Raw genomic sequence first — 21,416 nt, forward strand, 5'->3', positions numbered from 1 at the left:
TCACCGCGCTGTGAAAAATACTTACCGTGGTGATGGAACTTGCAGCAGAGATTATGTCTTCACTGAATACCTTCCTGTCCTACACCACAGGGATCGATAACCAAGCTCGCGACACACCTCTTGTTATACTCGACTCGACAAGGTTCGGCAAGCTCAGGGGAGAGATGCCGCCTCTGCCGCATACCCCACACAGATTCCCATATCCTAATGACATGATCTCCACTTTCTGCAGGATTTGAAAGTTGAGGGGTCTGGGGATGGGCATTTCTCGGTCGGAGATTCAACCGAGTCTGCTTGCGCTCGGTATTTGCTTACCCGACTATGGATTGTCAGGTCTGCCCTGATGTCAGGACAAGGTCGCTCGCGAGAGACGTATATAGTCGCCAGCATTGCTCCAGAGAGAGGAGGCTTCAGAAGCGCATGGAGACGAAGCCATCACAAAGTCAACATGTTATGGTCATCTTGGATCTTGACTCCCGCATTGCTGGCCATTGGCTCGCACGCCATTCCTTTTGAAGAATATATTCTTGCCCCACATTCAAGAACGCTAACTCCTTCTTTGGTGTATCAAGTCAACGGGACTGTGGACAATCCTGAAGCTCTCGTCAGTCTTACAGCTGATCAAACAACTCTCCATGGCAAGTCGTCCGTGACTTATGATTTTGGTCGCAATATCGCTGGTATAGTGTCTCTGAATGTCACTTCGGTCTCTGCTAGAGCAGCTCAACTTGGAGTTACTTTCACAGAGTCGAGCCTGTGGATCAGCAGCGAGGCGTGCGATGCTACCAGCGATGCTGGTCTTGATTCGCCTCTCTGGTTCTCAGTGGGCCATGGACCAGGAACTTACAGTGCGGACAAGAAGCACCTTCGGGGTGCGTTCCGATACCTTACACTTGTGAATAATTCTACCGCCACTATTTCCCTCGATGGTCTCAGCATTTACTACACCGCGGCTCCTACTCAAGATCTTCGCAGTTACAAAGGCTACTTCCACAGCAGCGATGAGCTTATTAATCGGATCTGGTATGCAGGTGCTTATACCTTGCAGCTCTGCACGGTTGATCCCACCACCGGAGACTCCTTAATCTGGTTGGGCGTGATATCTTCTTCCGATAACATTACATTGCCTCAAACTGACTCCTGGTGGAATAACTACACAATCACCAACGGCAGTACTACTCTCGTTGATGGAGCAAAGCGTGATCGCTTGGTCTGGCCGGGCGATATGTCAATTGCTATAGAAAGCGCGGCAGTCAGCACTGCAGATCTGGAAAGTGTTCGTACGGCCTTGGAGTCTCTGTTTGTGCTTCAAAAGGCCAATGGTCAACTTCCTTATGCAGGCAGGCCATTCTTGGATATTGTGAGCTTCACGTACCACCTCCACAGTCTGATCGGCGCGTCGTCTTATTATCAATATACTGGAGACCGAAGCTGGATCACTCGTTACTGGGGACAATACAAGAAAGGCCTACAATGGGCATTGTCGAGCCTGGATGATTCGGGTCTTGCCAATATCACAGCCAGTGCCGACTGGCTACGATTCGGTATGGGAGGACATGTAAGTCTGCCTTAGCACCCACACAAAACTATGCACACTTGGACACGTTACTGATGGGTTATAGAACATCGAAGCTAATGCGATCCTTTATTACGTCCTCAATGACGCCATCTCTCTGGCAAGCTCTCTCAATGATCGCACCAACGTGGGCAATTGGAGCACAGCCGCATCGAGGATCAAAGCGGCTGCCAACGCCCGTCTCTGGGATGCACAGAATAGCTTGTACAAAGACAACGAGACTACGACACTTCACCCGCAAGACGGCAATGCTTGGGCCATCAAAGCGAATCTAACACTTTCTTCTAATCAATCTGAAGCTATCTCTTCTGCTCTAGCGGCACGGTGGGGGCCTTATGGAGCACCCGCACCTGAAGCCGGGTCAACTGTCTCTCCCTTTATCGGCGGGTTTGAGCTGCAAGCGCACTACTTGGCCAACGAACCAGACCGAGCACTAGATCTTCTGCGCCTTCAGTGGGGCTTTATGCTTGATGACCCACGCATGACAAACTCCACTTTTATCGAAGGTTACTCGACCGATGGATCACTGGTCTATGCTCCTTATCGAAACACACCGCGAGTGTCCCATGCCCACGGATGGTCTACGGGTCCCACCTCCGCTCTCACATATTACACGGCGGGACTGCGTCTGACAGGCCCCGCTGGCTCGACCTGGTTGTTCAAGCCTCAACCTGGTAATCTCACCGAGGTTCAAGCCGGGTTTGAAACACGCCTGGGACTATTCGCAACTCAATTTCAGAAGTCTGCAGCCGGGACGTTTCAGCAGTTGACATTGACCGCACCTAATGGTACTTCAGGGTCTGTGGAGATTGAGGGCGCTACTGGACAGTTGATATCTAGCCGTGGGCAAGCTGTGAAGTTAGTCAACGGCAAGGCTCGAGGTCTACAAGGGGGTACTTGGATCTTGAAGGGACTATAGGTCTTCCATTCTAGATCTGAGAGACGAGACATTTTGGGATGTCTTTCAGCGGAAAGGGTGTCTCATCATTCTATACTCAAAATACTAGCAAAACTTGCGTCACATAGCATCATGTAATTTGCCTGGACATCATTTCATGTGTAGGCTTGAATTACCTCACAGCTGAATTGAAATCCAGTCGACGTAACACGGTGTCCGACAATATAGTCCAACCGTCTTTACCGACGACATGTGACTCAGAGCGTGTCTTCAGTTCTCACTTTGATATCATTCAAAATTCTCTCTGTACAACCGACGTCATGGTGAGTAGGGGCCGTGGTGTCATCTTTTGCCGTTTCTCCCTAACGGGACATTTGAGTCACCGCTACCCATCATCTCTACTTTTCAGTCTCATCTCCTACAGTCCTTTCAACTCATCTAGAGTTTCAATCATCTTTGCCAGCACTTACAAGCCTTCACAAGCAAACATCATGGGTTGGACTAATTTCACGATGTACTCTCTAATCTTCTTCTATCTCCTGAGTCTTCTCTGTCTCGTATATGGATTCCGTCTGTCTCCCGGTGACTCGGTTACGATTCCTGGCTGGTATCTTCAGTCTTCGATCCAAGCCCGAGAAGAAGCCAGCAAGCTCTCACAGCCTGATGCTACGACGGACTCATGGCACCGTATCGGGTCGCGCAGCACCGTCATGGCCGGCTTGCTTCAAGCCGGGGTCTACAACGAGACTGATCTCTTCTACTCGGACCACATGAACGGCGTCGATCTATCCGACTTTCAGTCCCCGTGGCTATACCGTGAAGAGTTCGGCCTACAGCCCCTACCTAAGGGCGACCATCTCTTCCTCATCACTCACGGCATTTCTTCCAAGGCTGATATATACTTCAACGGTGTACAAGTAGCTTCAAGCGACTATCAACAAGGATGCTTTGGCGGCCACCAGTATGATATAACGCCGCACGTCCGCTCAGGGAAAAACGCTCTTCTCGTTCAAGCTCATCCAACAGACTATTCCATCGACTTTGGCCAAGGCTTCGCAGACTGGAACCCAGCGCCGCCAGATAATGGCACTGGTGTGTGGCGCAACATCGAGCTGAAGCAAACAGGTCCTATCTCTTTGTCCCCGGTTCGAATTGTCACCGACTTCAAGACCGCACCTAGTGAGCGAGTCTTGGCGACAGTCATCACGGATGTCACCAACCAGAACAACGTACCCATCCAGGCATCCTTCCAAGGGATCATCGAGACGGAGCAAGATGTTGGCATGCAGCAGCGGATCCCGTTCTCAGGCAATATCCGACTCAACGCCAACGAGCACACAACCATCTCATTCCCTGTGACTATTCAGAACCCGCAGATTTGGTGGCCTGCTGTGTGGGGCCGTCAGCCACTCTATGCTATTCAGCTCAACGTGAGCACGCCTCAGGGGACAATTTCGGACCGGGCACCGCGCACAACCTTTGGGATCAGGCACGTAACCTCTCAGCTCAGCCCCGAAAAGGACCTCTCGTTCAGCATCAACGGTCATCCCTTCCATGTGCGATGCGCGGGCTACGCACCCGACCTCTTCCTCCGCTTCGACTTGAGCCGCGTCCGCACCATCTTCCGCTACGTCCTCGACATGGGTCTCAATACTATCCGGCTCGAAGGCAAGCTCGAGCACCCGGAGTTTTATAAACTGGCAGACCAAATGGGAATCATGACCATAGCTGGATGGGAATGTTGCGATAAATGGGAAGGATGGGATGTATGCCAAACCACCTTTCGATGCTTCTCATCTCCAAGCAAACACATCCATTCATCCTCACAAGCCATCACTCTACTGACCCTGAACTTCCTCTAGTACAACCCCGACGGCCAAGGCCACCAATGGACCACAACAGACTACACAACCGCCTATCGGCAGATGTACCACGAATCCACCTATCTGCAAGCGCACCCCTCACTCCTCGCCTTCATCCTCGGATCCGACTACTGGCCCGACGAATCCGCCACTAGGCAATACCTTGCCGCACTCCAACTCACAAACTGGACCAACCCCATCGTCGCCTCGGCCTCCGCCCGCGGCAACCCGTCTGGCCTGGGACCCTCGGGGATGAAGATGCTCGGCCCCTACGACTGGGTACCTCCCAACTACTGGACCTCCAACAACACGCCCGGTATAACCGAGTCCGGGACTGCCTACGGCTTCGGGTCCGAACAAGGGCCCGGCGTCGGAACACCAACTCTACCCTCTCTGACCCAGTTCCTCTCCCCTGCGGACCTCCACGCCCTCTGGAGCCACCCGTCCTCGGGGTCGTATCATCTCTCCCCGCGGGGTGCCGGAGAATTCCACACCCGCAAGATCTACAACACCGCGCTCTTCCGTCGATATGGGGATCCCACCTCGTTGGAGGACTACCTCCAGAAGACCCAGCTGATGGACTACGAAGCTACACGGGCTGTATTCGAGGGGTTCGCAATCAATCAGAACGCTGCTAGCAGCACTTACGCGCGTCCCGCAACGGGACTGGTGTATTGGATGCTGAACAGCGCGTGGCCGAGTTTACATTGGCAGTTGTTCGATTATTATCTCCGTCCAGGGGGAGCGTACTTTGGAACGAAGACGGCGGCGGCGCGGGGGGAGCATGTTGCCTATGACTATGTGAGCAGGGAGGTGCGTGTGGTCAATCTGAATGGGCCCCGGTTGACTGGAGGGGGTAAGAAGGGGAAGAGGGTGGTGGAGGTGGAGCTGATTAGCGCTGCCGATGGGAAGACAGTGGACAAGCAGGTAGTGGGGGTGGAGGAGACCGAGCCGGGGGCATCGGTTCCCGTTGCCAAAGTGGCGGACGGGGTGGGTCGTCTCCAGGGAGTTGGGTTCTTGAGGTTGTTGCTCAAGGATGCCCTCAATGGGTCAGTGCTCAGTCGCAATGTGTATTGGGTGACCAAGGAGAACGACGTGCTGGACTGGGGCAAATCGAACTGGTACACCACGCCGGTCTCGCGGTACGCGGATTTCACCGGGTTGAGCACTCTGCGGACGGCGAATGTGTTGGCGAGCGTGACCGTCAAGGAGAAGGGAGAGAATGGGTCGACCCTGGAAGTGACGCTGGAGAACAAGGCCGATGTCCCGGCTTTCTTCATGCATCTGACGGTCGTCGATGCGGCGAGCCAGCAAGAGGATGCGGCCGGGGAAATCACGCCGGTCTATTGGTCTGATAACTATGTGACGCTGTTCCCGCGGGAGAATCTCAAGTTGACGGTGCAGACGCCGAAGAAGGATGGATGGAGGATGGTCATGTCTGGGGTCAATGTGAAGAGGAATGTGATTGGTCAGGGTTGAGCTGTTGAAGATGATTGCTTTACTTTCCTTTGCTGCTGCTGTACCAAAATATACTTTCTGCTTGATATATGGCTTTAGCTGTTAGTCAAACGCATTTGATCTTTTCTATCGTCTGGTGTGTCTTGTAGACACCATCTTGGTCGACGGCGAGTGATTCAGCTCTTATTCCACCGAAAACATTGTATCTTTCCGTTGTCTACACGAGGTTGTCGTCGTAGAAACGACTGACAGGATGCAGATACATTCCGCATCCCACACTCAAAGAATGACGGACAACGCATAGACTTGCAGTTCTCTTGCATACACTATCTCTGGCAGAACTAGCCAGTGTCACCCAACTCAACAACTTGGAGTCAAGCCATCTAGTACCATTGTGATCTCCGCAGCTCGATTAGATTTATCATCGCCCTTCTATCATCTGCATCTGCGAAGCGCCAAGTGATCTCACAGTACCAGATATGAAGATGAGGGAACTGGTGCCACAACTGATCTTGTATCTAGACAAAGCTATAAGACTGACCAAACTGCGCAATGCCTACGGGCTTACGTAGAGACCATGAGGCCGTTTGTGCTACTATAGAAGCACTAGGAAAGGGCTCAGAGCGGCCTTACCAAACCGGGATAGTCCCCCCGTACTATCCTCGGCAACATTGATATTGAATTGTTTCAATGGTGTCTAACAGCCACATTGACCTGAAGGGTACTGCGATCTGACATAGGGAGGATCAACTTGGGATAAATCCCAGCTTAGCTCGAAGACATCAAGTTAACCCCTGATTAGCTTCTCTTGTCATTGAGTCTCAAGTCTAAATCATAACAGTCCACAACAGTCGCTTGACGTTCCAGTATACCAACCCAAGGTTCGGTGTCTTTTGTCCCCGTCACCCGAGCCAAGGGTCTTCCCGGTGGACCGATGTACAGTACATACACCCAAGGAAGCATGCCTGTCATTGCACAGGTGCCAGACTGCCATGATCCCCCACAAAATTATAAAGCAAAAAAAAAAGACAAAAAGTAAATCGGCTTCGATAAAAATTAGTAATATTATGGAAATTTCACTCCAATCTCACATACAATGGAAAGTTTTCTGCTGGACACGAAAGATTCTCATCAATCTGATTGGTATGCCACCACTTCGGAGTCACCGGGAAGGTGTAAGGCAGAAAACCTAACATCTCCTGGTTGCTGTGGAACAATTGGACGATTCCTGAGTTCGGTGGGGTCGAGTCTGCACGAGATCAGGAAAAGGCGAATCCGGTCCCTGAAATCTCTGGGACCCTGTACGGCGAGCCAAGAACATCAGGACCTCGATTGGTATTAGTCGTCCTCTTACTAGGGTTAGTAGCATCAGCCGACTTCTACATGTAGACTTGACTACACGTAGTAGGTATCTTTAGTCGATATCCAGTAAGACCCCATGAGGTGGGAACGTTGGCCGACAGGCCGAACAATCTTCCCAGGCCCACTTTTATTTACTGCTAGACTTTCTTAGTGCTTGTAGTGTAGCAAGGCCATACTGGTTGGGACCTGACCACACAAAATGTGAGACAAGCTCATCATTCCTCATAGCTCGCTAAGATTCAATTTCGCTTGTAAGCCTCAGAGCAGCAAAGTCAATCTCCGAGCTCCGTGGTCTGGTTCTCCACTCCCTTTGCTTGCGGAACTGGATAAAGGTAGTTAGTCTACGGAGCCGTGTATCAGAAGTTTTAAAACTACCCGAATTGTACTGTACCAGTGCATGCCAGGTGTCATAACTACGAATGTGATATATCTATAATCTAAAGTAGTAAGTCTAAAGGCCGGATATAGTAGAAATCCCTTAGAGAGAAATAGTCTATAAGTCCTGATATAGTAGCCACCACCAGATTATATCTAGTTGGAGAGGAAAAGAGTTTCACTCAATCAGGTATCAGTTTTGCAAGACTATACTCAAATAGTAGACTTATTATGTATTCAGGATCATATTACCAAGTAAGTACCCTGATTTCCGCTAGGGTAATTACAGCAGTTTGACAACTTTTGATACACGGCTCCGTACGTCGACCATTTTTCCCCTCCACGGGACTTCAAGTAGGGTCAAGTCCTGGGGGGGGGGCCTCGATCAGCCCTATCTACTTCTGAGACAATAAGTTCGAATCATACAGAGCGGTGGTATCGTTCATTGCTCACGAGACTGAACAAGCTCATGTTCTAATCAGGAAGTTGCCTTGGCTCGACTCCGTGTTCGGCTGCTAACACTACCATCATTCGAGGGGTCTTTCTGATCTTTCTTCGGGGCATTTTTTGGTTTTTCTAGCCGGGGCTCTCACCACCCGTGCTCTGTAAGCCATCAAACCCGCTTCGGCATCTTCAGAAATCTGCGACCTTTTGGTGACGGTAGTGTGCTGCTTGTGGATCGCCCGTTCCGTCGCTGAAGGAGGATGACCGCCTTGTGCATCGGTAAGGAGCTTGAGTATCCGCTGACATATGCTTCTCATGCCAGAACTCTCCGAACATCTCTGTAACCGCGAATCGGCAAGCTCCGTGGGGCTTCGATCCCCGAAACTCGCGCATTCCGATCGAGCCGTCGGATCCGCGCCCGCAGCCAGCAGAATCTTGATGGCCTGCTCGAGCCCGAAGAGGACCGCCGCATGTAAAGGCGTGCCCCATTTCCGCGGAGGTCGTGGCATTCGGATCGAGACCCCTGGACAGCAGGAATCGCGTCTTGATCGCCGAATCCGTGCCCCAAACCAGCACATTGAAGAAGAGCCCGGCGTCCACCGTCGCGCCATACTCCACAAGCAGATCAAACACGGCGCCGCCGTCCTTGCGGACTTTACCGAGAGCGCTCACCAGGGGGCTGACTTTCCTCGGCCCGCAGCGGTTGGGATCCACGCCTCGCTCGAGGAATTCGCGCGCGCAGTCGGAACCGAAAAAGCTATAGCACGCAGTGCATCAGTCGGACAATCTTGCAGCAAGCCCCATGTGATACCAGGCATACCGTAGCAGAGGCTCGCCTCTGGATGTGGTGCATTTCCGAGGGTTCAGGCCACGATCGAAGAAGAGTCGAATGACCCGCGGATCCTGCTGGCCTCCGTCCTTCCCGCAGAGTGACCCTACCGCGCCAGGTGTCATGGGCACGCCGGCATCGAAGAGTGCGGCCACGATGTGTGGATGAGCGTGAAGGGTAGCGAGTTGCAGCCCAGTGTCAAGTTGATCGGCAGAGAGCTGCCCGCTGGCAAGGGCCCGCTGGACTTCTTGCAGGTCACCCTTGGTGCATGCTCGCTCAAATTTGACATTCAAGGCGTTCTGCATGGTGTCATGTGACATGGTGCGGTTTGGTGAGGATGTGTAATAGGGGAGAATTCGTGCGTGGAGAGGAGAGGCAGGCGGTGGTAGAAGCGGGAAACCACCTTTTCCTCATTAGTGGTAACTAATCTCCGTAAGTGCTAGTATGTCCCATGGATGTAAACAGGCTACTCTGCACATGTCTCGCTTACCCAGATGGACGGACATTCTCCGAACACTCCGAAGTACACTAGAGAATGTCGGATGTGGAGATTGGCAGTGCCAAGATCTCCATTTGTAGAAGGGCGCAAAAACTGAGTATAGTATATTCATAAGAGCGAGGAATTGATTATAGCGGGATTTGATTATAGCAGGGATCCACAATAGCGTCTTTGTTTAGGGTTGGATGTATCATTCACCTGACATTGACAGATGTTATCGATTTACTCCAGAGAGCAGTCGGATTTCAGGTGTATATATAAATACTTCAATTTACAGTTCACTGCAATTCATATCTTCAATTATCATACTCACTGGGCGTTTTCAGTCAATTTGTTTTCCCGAGGCTCAAAAGTACAAGGCGAGAGACCGCTCCACTACGCCACAGACCCATTACCAAGTTCGGACGTAAATTCAAGCTATTGCAGAGTTTTAGTCATATGTCGAATCAACCAATATAAAATCCCGAGGGTCGGAGGTGAGTTGCTGGTTCCAACCAGAAGCTTCAGCAACCGCTCGGATGACTGTCTGATGAAACAATGGAAATGAAGACGACAGCCAGGGTCGCTTAGATCTGTGGAGACTTGACGGACATCTGAGGCGAAGATCAACTGAACAGCCACAAACTAAGAAGATTTGAATAAGGCTTTATAACTTACTTGGTAAGGCTGCCCTAAGCTATAGCTGAACTGGCATTTCAATGACCCAGCACAGCCCTGTATAATACTTGAATTCGCGATCGAGACCACCCCTAGACCGTCCCTCTACTCAATTGACTTGCTGGCATTCATTCAAAAAGTCTAGGTGAGGCTACTTGGTTATCATGATACAAGGCCTGGGACTATCACATAGACCAGACCAACCCATCTTCACCGCGGGTGAGACCGGAGGAGCTCGATAATGTTCTGAAGCGGAACCTGCAGTGCCGGGTCCCTCTGCCCTCTCGCCTCCGCAACTCCCACGGGACTCCGGTCCCCAAACTGCCTGCACTCCACCCGGGCCGTGGGATCAGCGCCAGCCTCTAGCAGTAATTCCACAACTCTCCCCTTTGCGAGATAGACAGCCCGATGCAACGGCGTGCCCCATTCCGCGGAGGTAATATTGGGATCAAGTCCCTTACCCAGAAGGAACCGAGTCTTGAATACGCCTTCCCCACGCGGACGCATGGCCTCAACGAAGAGACTCGCCTCCAGCTTCGCCCCGTATTCGAGGAGGAGCTCGAAGAGAGATGTGTCGTCTTCGGAGACATACTCCAGCGCGCCGGCGAGGGGCGTTACGCCCCGCGGGCCGCAGCGATTGGGGTCCGCGCCTCGCGAGAGTAATTCGCGTACGCAGGCGGGGTCTTTTAGGAAGCTTGATCCCCAGGTGCTTAGTTAGTTGCGGGTTTGAGGGGTACGGGCAAGAGGGAGCTGAGGCAAGGTGGTGGACGTACCGCAGCAGAGGCTCGCCGTTGGAGACATCACTATTGGGTTCTAGGCCGTGGTCGAGCTAGCACCGGACGATGGTCGGGTGCTGATGGCCGGATTTTCCGGTGAGGAAGCTCGCGGAATCGGGCGTGATGCGTGCACCGGCGGCGAAGAGGGCGCTTACGATGTCTGCATGCGCTTCGCCGGAGGCGAGGTTCAGGGCCTCGTCGAGGTCCGGGGGGTTGAGGCGCCCGCTTGCGAGGGCGGCTTGGGTCTGTGGGAGGTTGCCCTCGAAACAGGCGTCGTGGAAGGCGTCGAGGAAAGCGTCGCCGGGGGCCATAGGGTGTTGTCTGGATGAGATGAGACTTTGAGCGATTGGTCTAGGAAGTTGGCTTGTTGCGTTGTTTTGGGTACGTACTTGGTAATTTGTGATTAGCCAAGGGGATAATAGTTGGAACTCATTTACCATAGAACACTCACTGCGTCTGCTCCAACTGTGGAATCTGAAATCGTGCAAGTGAAGTAGCTCGCTGAGCTGGGGCTTGTCCCCACCATACGTTCCATTTGATCGGACTTGAAGCTAAATACTTACAGTAGGGTAGACATGTGGTTCGGATACGTTAGGCATGTCATGGAGCATAAATTGCATTGTATGGATTCTATTTCTTCCCCGTTCACTCCCTGATTTCTTCCCCGTTCACTCCCTGCATGGTCAGGGTAGATCTTGATGATTATCGCATTGATACACATAATCAATTGTCACCCTACACCCATCTTTCCGTTGGTACGAGCCGCACTTCTTACAGCCGCCGATGGTGCGGATATTCTGGTAGTCATTCCACATGTCGTTCCCGCTGATACTGCAGTTTTGGCCTTGGATGAAGACACCGCAGCCCTGGGTCAGATCGCCCCAGCAGTCGCCGCTTTGGGTGCTGTAGAGGCTATCTCTATAGTTGGAAAATATAAGGTCAGGACGTGCGTCAAAATGGCTATAATTGTATTGGATGACTTACTCAATAACCTCAGTCGAATGATAGTTCAGATCGTCGTCTCTAAACAGATAGCTCACTGCGTGATCGCACCACTTCAACAGATCCGGAGTGGTACACATGGACGAGCCCTCGCAGTCATAGTCGGACGGGTCTGGCTCGAAGACGTTGATCATGGGGTTGTAGCCCTGCGCCTGCACCACAAACTTGGTCGTGTCAACCGTCGATGCGCCCAGGGGCAGCGTCCACGTATAAGTGTAGCCCCAGATGTTAAGATTGACGGTGTCGATCGCCTCCCACGACCACGGGGACGCGGTGGAGCCCTTCGGCAGGACCCCGTCGTAGCGGTAGAGAGTCGAACCATCGACCATATAGTGGGTACAAACGTAGTCATCCACGTTGAAGTTAACGCCCCATCCTGGATCTTCGTCGAAGTCGCATTCGATCGAATCCCAGATGTAGAGGCGGACGGAGGAGTAAGGCACCAGGACATCAGCCTCAATGACGGTCGAGTTCTCCTGGGGAGAGGACTTGTAATTTGTTACCGTCTTTCCACCTGGTAATTGTTTGGTCGCCACGGTGACCTGGTTCGAAGACGAACCCAGTCTGCCGCCGCCTCCTACGGCACTGACATAGATCGTGTAGCTGGTTCCGGATGCGAGGCTGCCGATAGTCACTTCGGTCATCGAGCTGGGAACACTGACAACAAGTCTACCATCGGCATACACATGATAGCCCTGAACGTTCGAGGCCGCGGCCCAAGACAACTTCGCCCAACTGTAGTCTGAGGCCACCACCGTCAAATCAGTCACCGCTCCCGCAGCGCCGTCCAGTTCCCAAGCGGCTGCATCCGCGTTTGACAGCGAGCCGCCGTCAACTCCATCCATCATACATTGGATGTACGAGTCTGCGGGTAGAGTATCGTATGGATTGGGCAACCTGTCGTCGGTGAGATGCAAGAAGCCCGCCCCGCGCTCTTTGGCTAGTTTGACGACTTCACTAACCGAAGACTCGGACACGTTGTACACAGTGTGCCATAGCTTCCGTGGATCGTTGGGAGTCCAGTCGTTAGGAGTGTAGCTGTTAATGTAAGAGTCGTAGCTCTGCTCGAAGGTAAGGAGGGTGTCCATGGTATCTTCGAAGCAAGACGCCATCGGCGACCCAGGGTTCAAGACAGTGTACGCGCCGGGGTGAGCACGCTTTGTGTAGGCGTTGATATACTTGTACAAGTCCACGTATTCATTGTTGACGCCGCATTCGGGCCAGCCCTCATCGAAGAAGATGCCGCCAATGCTGTCGCCATACAGCTTGTACCACCTATCAACGTCTTCCTCAATCTGAGCGGTCCAATCTGCCAGATTGCCCGAGCCCAGCCGCGTCTGGAAGATCTGGTCACTCACGCCCAGGTATCCGGTGCGCACATAGCCGAGAACTGTTTTGCCCGCAGATGAAGCTCGCTGGATCACACCCTGCCAGCTCGAGTCGACGGTTGAATCCGGGCCGTTCAAGACGTTGGCTACCAAGATAGGCATTTTGCTCACATCATAATCGATCAGCCGATCCCAGGCAGCCGGGTCACTTAGTGGATTGATGTATGAAGCGACCGCAATCTGCTGCCCTTGAACCGCGGATAAACACCCCGTCGCATTTGGGGCGAAGGGGGTTACGGTCGTGATCATGGTGGTCGGAGCGCGTCCTGCGCGTCACAGCTTGTGATGGTTGAGCACGAAGTCGCACAGGCGAGTTGAGGAATTGAGGGGTTCAAGGCTGGACTCCACATTCCACACCACATCGAGCCGCCATCTGCGCTTGGCACACCGTTGCAGTAGCATGCTTTCTGAAGGGATATAGATGGCATCACGCCATTGGTAAGGTTGATCTGGTTGGTATAGTAAAGCGACTCGAGGCCGCAGGCTCCGACAGCCAAACCATGGAGATGAGCAGGGCTGATCCACAAGTTCGAGTCCTCAGCCTGAGCGAGCACCTACTGCACCACTGCACCACTGTATTCAGATCTGCCACGGCTTCCACGGAAAGTATCCTAAATTTAGAGGAAGACCTTCAGATCTACCAGTGTGGGCCGATTTCACCGGCGAGGATATTCTCCGCACCGCAGACGACGCTGCTCATATTCAGCGAACGAGTCCGGAGGGAGAAGAAATAAAAGAACGCCTTGTCCGCATCACAGGTGCTACTATTGCAGCTGAAGAGCAACGCCTAGAGGTGAGAAGCCACCATAGGGTTCAAGGTGGCGTCCATGTTTCCTGCGCTCAGTTTTCATGGGCCCTGGGAGACTCAGGGAGAACAACAGTCTTCTTGGCAGGCGGTTCGGATGGACTTATTAGAACTGTACAATGCCGTACCTGAAGAATAGGAAAGCCCTTGGCGATGATTCAACCAGATCAAGAGTGTGGAGGGAGGTTTTGAAGTCAGCACTCCAAGAGTAAGATAGTGGGTAAGTCACTAATTGCTAAGAAGCCCATGTCCGAGATTCTTCCGGTCCTGCTCTGCTTCCGGCCCGAGGCTCCGAGTTAAACCAACTTACTAGACAAAAACAGTGATTTGCTATAAAATATGTCTGAAATTAACTTACCACCTTCAAACAACTTAACTACTAGTCACTACCAACCGCTCTCCTCTCTCCATTGCCATCACAAATTTGCAGGCCATATAATCTCAACTTTCATGCATCATGATCCCCGACTATGATACTTATGTCAAGGCTTTCCACTCGGCCTGCCGTGCGGGTGATTTACCGAAAGTCCAGGAAACCCTCGGCTGTCGGCGACGCTTGAAGATTGCGGACCTCAGCGAAGCGCTTGAGATTGCCACCCACAGGGCGCACGCGGATATCGTGGACGCGCTCTTTGCTGCCGGCGCTCGTGTGTCAAAAATGGCAATCAATTGCCTTCCCGGAAATCCCAATATCCAACAAGACCCGAGGATTATCCGCCAATTTCTCGATCACGGCCTCGACCCCAACGCCAGCTACAGCAACGGCATTCCTATCCAGGTGTACGTCGCTTGACCAGCTTCCTTGTGCCCCAGAGAATCGACAAAGATCTAGATAAAGCGGGCGCACTGACAAAAAGAAATGGTGGGACAGCCATAGAAGAAATCCAGCATGTGCTCGCGAGTTGCTCTTGCGAGGTGCCGACCCCAACCGCGCCGACCGGAGAGGGGTGACACCCCTTACGCGCGTCGTTGACAGTGAGCGCGAACCAGATGCATCGCGGATCGAGATGTTGCTTGCGCACGAGGCGAAGCTGTATCCAGGCCTTCTCTATAACGCCGCGGCTCCGCGCGTGCCTCAGGGAGAGTTCATGACGAGGCTTCTACTCGAAAAGGGCCTGGATCCAGATGCTCCTTCAATCGATTGGGGGACTCCGCTGCATCTTGCCATCTACTCCGGGAAGCCGAACATCGTCAAATTGTCACTAGACGCAGGCGCCGATCCGACCGGAAAAACAGCGCACCCCGAATACAGTGCTCGAAGCCCGTTGCAGATAGCTGGAAGCTTACCGTCTTCTGAGCTCCGGCAGGCTATTCTCGATCTTCTCCAGTCCCGAGGTATTGACATTGATGAAGACGGTCATGAAGGCGCTAAGTGATGATTCTGGAGCGGTGCTTGGCAAAGGATGTCTAGAATGAGCTTAACAGCACAGCATCAACCAGGGAGGAAGTATAACACTGACGTGCAAGACGTCGAGGGCTGCACTGTTCTGCACATCATCAGCCGCAGGGCAGTGTATACTGCGCACTTCTGTGGGGACGTCGGTTGTAAGCTTCGCAGCGAGCGCTCACGGGCTGAAGGAGGGTGGCCCCAGGAAAGATCACTTCAAAACATCTTGATCAATGTTTTCAAGCACAGCAGAAATATTCCCGACCTTGAGTCTCGACCGTTTGACGACAAATGCATCAGCGCCTCATAAGGACTAATGTATTTGTCTTCAAACCGGTGATGTCGCTTATGGCGCAGGTGGAGGACCCTTTCAAGTTGATGGGTCCTCTAGTACTAGCCTGTGGGGCGAGACAGGCACTAGCGGTACTAGAGGCTCCACAGTCATGTTCAAGCGACTTTGCTCGGACCAAGACCCAATTGCTCAGTTAGATACCATAATCGCTGGTGAGTCAGTAACTGACCAACCTCGTCCTATTGACTATTGTAATAGTCAGTATGACTTCGCCGTAAGGTCGCGGACCTAGATACGCACGGTGTAAAAGACTTGAACAGTACTCCGTATCATATACTTTATGATGGGTAGAGTGGGTACGAGCTCTTGGCATTAGCCCTGGCTTTTGACCGAGAGTAAATGCCGAGTAGAGTAAAGGGCGTACTGTATATCCTTCGATGACTCGAAGTATGAGCATTTATTATTTGCTCAGTGGCACGGTCTCTGTAGGGCTCCAACACCTCGCAGTCGAATTGCGCTTTCACTAGTGAGCCTACATGCTTCAATGACAGGACCGCCTTCACACACTGACTTGCAAGCACCACACATCACTGACCTATACAAGAGGCGCATAAAGCTCTCGCCGACGGTTCCTCCAGTTCATACCCTGGATAGAGCCGATCGCCCGTCCTGGCCCCTTTCTCAGCGGCCGGAACACCAGTCCCTTGGCCAGTTCCTCGCGAGTGAAGTCCCTGGTGTGCACTGCTCTCCCATTGGAATGGGGGTACTCGTTTAACCAGCCGGCCCAACAGTCTTTGGAAGGGACGTTCCAGGCTGGCAGCAGAACTACCATCCCGTCACTCTCCTCCAGCTCTTCATCTTTCTCTATCTCTAATTCGGAGGCCGAGGAACCCGAAGAAGGAGAAGAAGAAGAAGAAGAAGAAGAAGAAGAAGAAGAACCATACCCTCGTTGTTCATACTTCCGGTTCTGCATGTGCTTGCCAAAAAGATTTGAGAGGCTGAGGGTCTCAAGCCTGGGCATTGACTGTAAATGAGTAAAGATCGGGGTCCAGGACCCCGAGGTCAGATGACACTCGTGTAATGATAGGGAGCGGAGGTTGGGATGTCTCTGAAGAAAAAGCAGCAGTGACTCCTCCTTAACCGCAAGACCAGCAAATATACATTTCTCGAGCATAGGGAACTGGGTTTTCTTGGCGATGCTGTCGATTATGTAGTCGTAGCAGTGGAGAGTCTCTAACCGGCCGGTTCGCCGAAATCTTAGACTCAACTCTCGCAGAGCCGGGGCTGATTGGAAGAGGGAATGAATTTCAAATGATTCGTCCTTCTCCTGCACCCGTTCTTCTTTTCCCTCCTCCGCTTTCTCAACATCAGCGTCGTTTAATGCCCCCGACAAGCTCAGCTGGAACGAGTGCAGGTTCTTTCCCAATACCTCCCGCTGTGATTGGCTAAGCCCCGCCGCTAGAGCAGCAATTTCATCAGCCGGGATACAACACCGGTCGGTGTTGTAATACACATCAAGATTCCTGACCGAGACTCCACCCTCCACCATCGCAGTCAGCACCCAGGAAAGCACCCGCGAGGCTCTCTCCCAGAGCGGCTGCCATTGCTTGTAGCCCGGGGGCTTTCTCTTAGCGCGTCCACGTCCGCAGACGATCCCGCCATCGAGACGGATCGCCTGCAACGCGCTAAAGCCCCGGAAGGCCCGCTGCAGGAGGTCCACCATCTCGCTCGGCGATTCGGCGGCCCGCGCTTCCTGCTGCTCCTTGAGCCAGCGCAGCTCCGCCTGAGCCTTGCCCAGTCCCTCGGGGGTATAGTCGACTTCTTCCCTCGACCATATGGGGCCATTGAAGGTTACTTCCTCGTAATATCCGGCTTCGATGCTCTTCTCCAATTCCCGAGATTCCAGGGAGGTGGCCAGGAAGGTCAGGGAATGCACCTTCGGGCTGAGGACGGGGTCACATGCCAGGGCATACAGGGCGCGCAGATTCTGCGGCGAGCAATCGAGCACGGGTTGGATGAGCTGGGCTCGGGGCCCGAGGCACTTCTCGGCGAGCGTGCGCGTGGTTAGGCGGAGGGCCTTGGTCGACTCCGGATCCAGGTCGGTGAGAATCTGTTGGAAGATTTCGGGCGACAGATCCTGCAGTCTTCTGTCCTCGGGCTCGGGGCTGGACATCCTGATGAAGCCGGCTGAGGTTGTTGGTTCTGATGGAAGTGGGCCGGTCAACAACACCCGGTAGACAGACAAGACACTTTCTATGAGTGAAGCGGTCGGTGTTGGCAGAATCAAACTGCTGGACTGGTTCTCGAGGGTGCAGTCCATGATTGTACTTTTTCCCTCAGTGGAAGTTAGTCCAGTGACGGACGGGGAACTGTCTCAGTTGGACCAGGCCTATGACAACACTAAGCCTGAATTGGGGAGTTTATTGATCCAGTGAACCCTGGATCGAGGGCACGAAGTGCTCGGGTATGTCAGTGGATCCATCAATACACATTGTGTACTAAAAGTCTCGGCACACTGTGATTTTTGCCAGCACATATAACCCACGGAAATTTTTAAATGTGGGACAGATCTATCTGTTAGATCAACAGTCTCTGTCTGGATTCTGAGATTGAGTATCGAGGTACAGAGAAATGCATCCAGACAGAGAAAACTTCGGCCAGGGTCTGGTATACTCATTACCTCTGCTGGGCTTAAGGGCCGGGTGGGGCAAGGGCTGTCTCCGATGAAAGCTAGCCTCCTTGGGGCTAGTGATACCTCATACTAGGTAAGTAGCCACTCTTACAGATTGTTGCCTGTTGGAAGTGCAGTGGATGCCTAATTCAGTGGCAGATCTGTAAGGGTGTTTAGATCAGAAGCAGGGTCTTTACTGCCACTCTTCAACCCATATTGTAACCTCAATCTGATTTTTCTATCTGGATGTTGACAAGAAATGATCTATATACCAGCCACAGCCTATTGTACAAGACCTTGTCCGACGACCTACAAGAAAATTAAACCAATAGTTTACTTTATGCAAAGAAGTTACCACTAAAGGGGGAACCTCTTTGAATACGATCCGACCACCCTATTGGGAGAGGGCAAGCACAATCATGGGCTGTGTTGTGGCTTGCCTGACGGGGATGGCCAGGACCTCGTAGAACCATCTCAACACTGTACAGAGGTAAGTCGCCTGGCTGAATGGCTGTAAACCACTTGTTCTGACTGAATGTCTCAAAAGGTACATGCCATTAACCTACAGGACGCGCGTAAAGTTGAGTCCTAAATCTATGCCAGCGCATAAGCTCAAGGGAACCAAGAGCTCGTCCAGGCCCTTTTCTAAGAGGCCGAAAAACCAGTCCTTTGGCCAAGTCCTCGCGGGTGAAGTCCCTGGTGTGCACAGCTAACCCGTTCGAATGCGAGTAGCGTGTCCAACGCGGTGGCGGATTTGTATCCCAGATTGGCAGCAGGACCACCAGCCCCTTGCCCTCCTGCTCGTCATCCGCTGCCTGTGGATTGGGGCCAAGATCTGGAGCATGCCGCCTTGGTTGTGCATACTTCCTGTTCTGTGTATGTCTCCCAAACAGATTCTCGAGGCTGAGATTCTCGAGACTTGGCATCGATCGCTCCAAATGAGCAAAGATCGGGGCCCATGACCCCGTGGTTAGGTGACACTCATGCAGCGTCAACGAGCGGAGGCCGGAATACTTTTGGAGAAAAAGCAGCAGGGACTGTCTTTTGACCGCAAATCCGGATAACGCACATCTTTCCAACAATGGCAATTGGGTTTCTCGAGCGATACTGTCGACGATCCTATCGTAGTAGTGAAATAATTCCTCTCCATATGCAGTACGCCGGAATGTTAAGTCCAGCTCTCGAAGAGCTGGTGCAGATTTGAGAAATAGTGATGCTATTCCGGGTGTTCCATCCTCTAGCACGGGCCGGGGATCCTCTCCTTCTTCTTCTTTTTCTTTCTCTTCCTCCTCATCCTCGTCTTCATCCTCTTCTTCCTCGTCCTCCTCCTCCTCATCTTGAAGAGAATCCTCAAGAGCCATAGAAATACTGAGCTTGAGCGATATCAGATCCTTGCCGAGTATCGCCAGCTGCGCTGGGCCCAAATTCGATGCAATATCGGTGATCTTGTCAATCGGAATGCAGCATTTATCTGTATCACGAAAGATATCCAGGCTCTTGACCGAGACCCTACTCCGCACCATTGCCTTCAAAACCAACGAGAGGATTTGCGCGGCTCGCGCCCAGAGTGGCTGCCAGTCTTTAGAATTGGGCGCCTTTCTCTCCGTCCGGCCGCGGAGGACCCCGCCATCGAAGCGGATGACATCCAAGGTTCCAAACAGGTTGAGCGCAAGTTGTAGGATCTCAATCATCTCGCTGGGTGGCTCCTAGTCTCTGGCTTCTTGCTTTTCATTGAGCCAGCGCAGATCAGATTTGGCTTTTTCCAGTTCCTCCGGCGTGAATCTGACCTTGGTCCTGGAAACCACGTTTCCGAGCTCGTTGAGTTTCTGCGCCACGTACTTTCCAGATTTGATATTCTTGTCTAACTCGGAAAGTTCCATAGTTGTGGCAAGGAATGTGAGCGAGTGGATCTTCTTGCTGAGGGTAGGATTGCGCGCCAACGCATGCAAAGAGCGAAGACTCTGCGGTGAGACATCGAGAACAGGCTGTTGGATGCACCTTAGGAATCGGGGCCCGATGCACTTCTCGGCCAGCTTCCGGTCGACTAAGCGGAGAGCCTTGATCGATTCGAGGTCCAGGTATGTGAGGGTTGACTCGAAGGTCTCAGGGGGCAAATCGTACAGTCCGGTGTTCCGCGCTAAGTCGGACATGTTGATGGGCGGGTCGTATGAGGTTTAAGGTAAGCAAGTCAGAAGTGTTGAATGGAATAAAAATCCTTGAGAGCGGTCTGAACTGGCAGAAATGAAGCATTCGATGTCTTTTACAACAATTAGAGGATGCTATTTCATGGAGTTCAATGAACTAATTGGGGGTTGTCTTAGTTGGACCAGGACTATTAGACCACTAGGCCGAAATTCGGGGTGTTGTTTTGATTGCGAACCCTGGATCATGTTACAAACTTACAATGTATATATACACTTGGGTCTCCATATGTACGGTACATGTAAATACACATAAATCCGATCGGGTTGCCGGCATCAGAGTGGAGTAAAATGTGTCCGTAATTCGATCTAGCCGTTTCGGGCTGGTAGTACCTAGTACCTTACTAGGTAGAATGTCGATCATCTACTTCACTTACACAAATGTTGCCGGTTCAGTTGAAGTTGAAAGTGGATGCCTGACTCAGTGACCTCAAATCTGCCGGTACTTGGATATGTGTTGACTTCAGTTCTTCACTCAATTGTACTCTACATTGGCTCTGCTTGTTTATGTATTATGATGTTGTAGTGAGGAATGTCGAAGCGTTCCGCCTTCCTCTTTGGAAGGTCAAGCGTTCTAGTTCTACATGTAAATCTCATCCTCAGCTTCATGCTCTCCATCTCCTGGGTTGTAGTCAATCATCTCTCAAACAATGATATATCAGGACCTTCAACGAGTCAGCTATTTCTGTCTGACAGTTTTCAGTAGTCAAGATCTACTTATATACCCTAGCACCCACGCAAGTACTGTACGTTCAGGTTCTGGCAGTAGACATACTACTGCATCTCAGGCGATAGTCGGTAAGCTAGAGAAAGCTAACCCTCAACAAGTCCACAAATTATACCCATTTATCTCTTCTAGACAGACTGGATCGAAGAAGATGGCTTACAGTGATAGATAAGCATTAGTTATAGTCTAAGAACTTTAGCGTAATTA

At 52.1% G+C, this 21,416-nt stretch overlaps 9 protein-coding genes across 9 annotated transcripts; 4 read left to right on the top strand and 5 right to left on the bottom strand.

Moving 5' to 3' along the window:
• Positions 1 to 448: 448 nt before the first annotated feature.
• Positions 449 to 2,562, top strand: BO86DRAFT_458138 (putative alpha-L-rhamnosidase A; the record flags this gene model as incomplete). The annotated part of the gene is made up of 2 exons (XM_025677270.1): positions 449 to 1,558; positions 1,623 to 2,562. The coding sequence occupies 2 exons, from the start codon at positions 449 to 451 to the stop codon at positions 2,493 to 2,495; spliced, it is 1,983 nt and encodes a 660-aa protein (XP_025524841.1). The 3' UTR covers positions 2,496 to 2,562.
• Positions 2,563 to 2,986: 424 nt separating this feature from the next.
• BO86DRAFT_437417 (putative glycosyl hydrolase) lies at positions 2,987 to 5,903 on the top strand (the record flags this gene model as incomplete). The annotated part of the gene is made up of 2 exons (XM_025676058.1): positions 2,987 to 4,240; positions 4,337 to 5,903. The coding sequence occupies 2 exons, from the start codon at positions 2,987 to 2,989 to the stop codon at positions 5,813 to 5,815; spliced, it is 2,733 nt and encodes a 910-aa protein (XP_025524842.1). The 3' UTR covers positions 5,816 to 5,903.
• Positions 5,904 to 7,971: 2,068 nt separating this feature from the next.
• Positions 7,972 to 9,134, bottom strand: BO86DRAFT_411967 (uncharacterized protein). Its single transcript, XM_025674619.1, has 2 exons — positions 8,796 to 9,134; positions 7,972 to 8,732 (listed from the first exon to the last, which is right to left on the bottom strand). The coding sequence occupies exons 1-2, from the start codon at positions 9,122 to 9,124 to the stop codon at positions 8,165 to 8,167; spliced, it is 897 nt and encodes a 298-aa protein (XP_025524843.1). The 5' UTR covers positions 9,125 to 9,134; the 3' UTR covers positions 7,972 to 8,164.
• Positions 9,135 to 10,170: 1,036 nt separating this feature from the next.
• BO86DRAFT_402294 (ankyrin repeat domain-containing protein) lies at positions 10,171 to 11,047 on the bottom strand (the record flags this gene model as incomplete). Its single annotated transcript, XM_025673845.1, has 2 exons — positions 10,171 to 10,654; positions 10,797 to 11,047. 2 exons carry the CDS (start codon positions 11,045 to 11,047, stop codon positions 10,171 to 10,173), a joined length of 735 nt encoding a protein of 244 aa, XP_025524844.1.
• A 372-nt stretch (positions 11,048 to 11,419) lies between these two features.
• Positions 11,420 to 13,375, bottom strand: BO86DRAFT_402295 (uncharacterized protein; the record flags this gene model as incomplete). Its single annotated transcript, XM_025673846.1, has 2 exons — positions 11,420 to 11,654; positions 11,721 to 13,375. 2 exons carry the CDS (start codon positions 13,373 to 13,375, stop codon positions 11,420 to 11,422), a joined length of 1,890 nt encoding a protein of 629 aa, XP_025524845.1.
• A 1,013-nt stretch (positions 13,376 to 14,388) lies between these two features.
• Positions 14,389 to 15,307, top strand: BO86DRAFT_402296 (ankyrin repeat domain-containing protein; the record flags this gene model as incomplete). Its single annotated transcript, XM_025673847.1, has 2 exons — positions 14,389 to 14,711; positions 14,809 to 15,307. The coding sequence occupies 2 exons, from the start codon at positions 14,389 to 14,391 to the stop codon at positions 15,305 to 15,307; spliced, it is 822 nt and encodes a 273-aa protein (XP_025524846.1).
• Positions 15,251 to 15,973, top strand: BO86DRAFT_391406 (uncharacterized protein). The gene has a single exon (XM_025672584.1). The coding sequence runs from the start codon at positions 15,335 to 15,337 to the stop codon at positions 15,626 to 15,628; it is 294 nt and encodes a 97-aa protein (XP_025524847.1). The 5' UTR covers positions 15,251 to 15,334; the 3' UTR covers positions 15,629 to 15,973.
• A 232-nt stretch (positions 15,974 to 16,205) lies between these two features.
• BO86DRAFT_402297 (leucine-rich repeat domain-containing protein) lies at positions 16,206 to 17,783 on the bottom strand (the record flags this gene model as incomplete). The annotated part of the gene is made up of 1 exon (XM_025673848.1): positions 16,206 to 17,783. One exon carries the CDS (start codon positions 17,781 to 17,783, stop codon positions 16,206 to 16,208), a length of 1,578 nt encoding a protein of 525 aa, XP_025524848.1.
• An 892-nt stretch (positions 17,784 to 18,675) lies between these two features.
• Positions 18,676 to 20,431, bottom strand: BO86DRAFT_402298 (uncharacterized protein; the record flags this gene model as incomplete). The annotated part of the gene is made up of 4 exons (XM_025673849.1): positions 18,676 to 18,761; positions 18,848 to 18,869; positions 18,944 to 19,987; positions 20,069 to 20,431. The coding sequence occupies 4 exons, from the start codon at positions 20,429 to 20,431 to the stop codon at positions 18,676 to 18,678; spliced, it is 1,515 nt and encodes a 504-aa protein (XP_025524849.1).
• Between the last annotated feature and the right edge of the window lie 985 nt (positions 20,432 to 21,416).

Source organism: Aspergillus japonicus (assembly GCF_003184785.1).
Source record: "Aspergillus japonicus CBS 114.51 unplaced genomic scaffold BO86scaffold_51, whole genome shotgun sequence".
Classification (NCBI taxonomy): Eukaryota; Fungi; Ascomycota; class Eurotiomycetes; order Eurotiales; family Aspergillaceae; genus Aspergillus; species Aspergillus japonicus.

Coding starts and splice junctions, on each gene's coding strand:
- BO86DRAFT_411967 (XM_025674619.1), bottom strand. CDS start 9,124: ATGTCACATGACACCATGCAGAACGCCTTGAATGTCAAATTTGAGCGA. Junction 8,733..8,795: donor AGAGGCGAGCCTCTGCTACG/GTATGCCTGGTA, acceptor TGCGTGCTATAG/CTTTTTCGGTTCCGACTGCG.
- BO86DRAFT_391406 (XM_025672584.1), top strand. CDS start 15,335: ATGTCTAGAATGAGCTTAACAGCACAGCATCAACCAGGGAGGAAGTAT.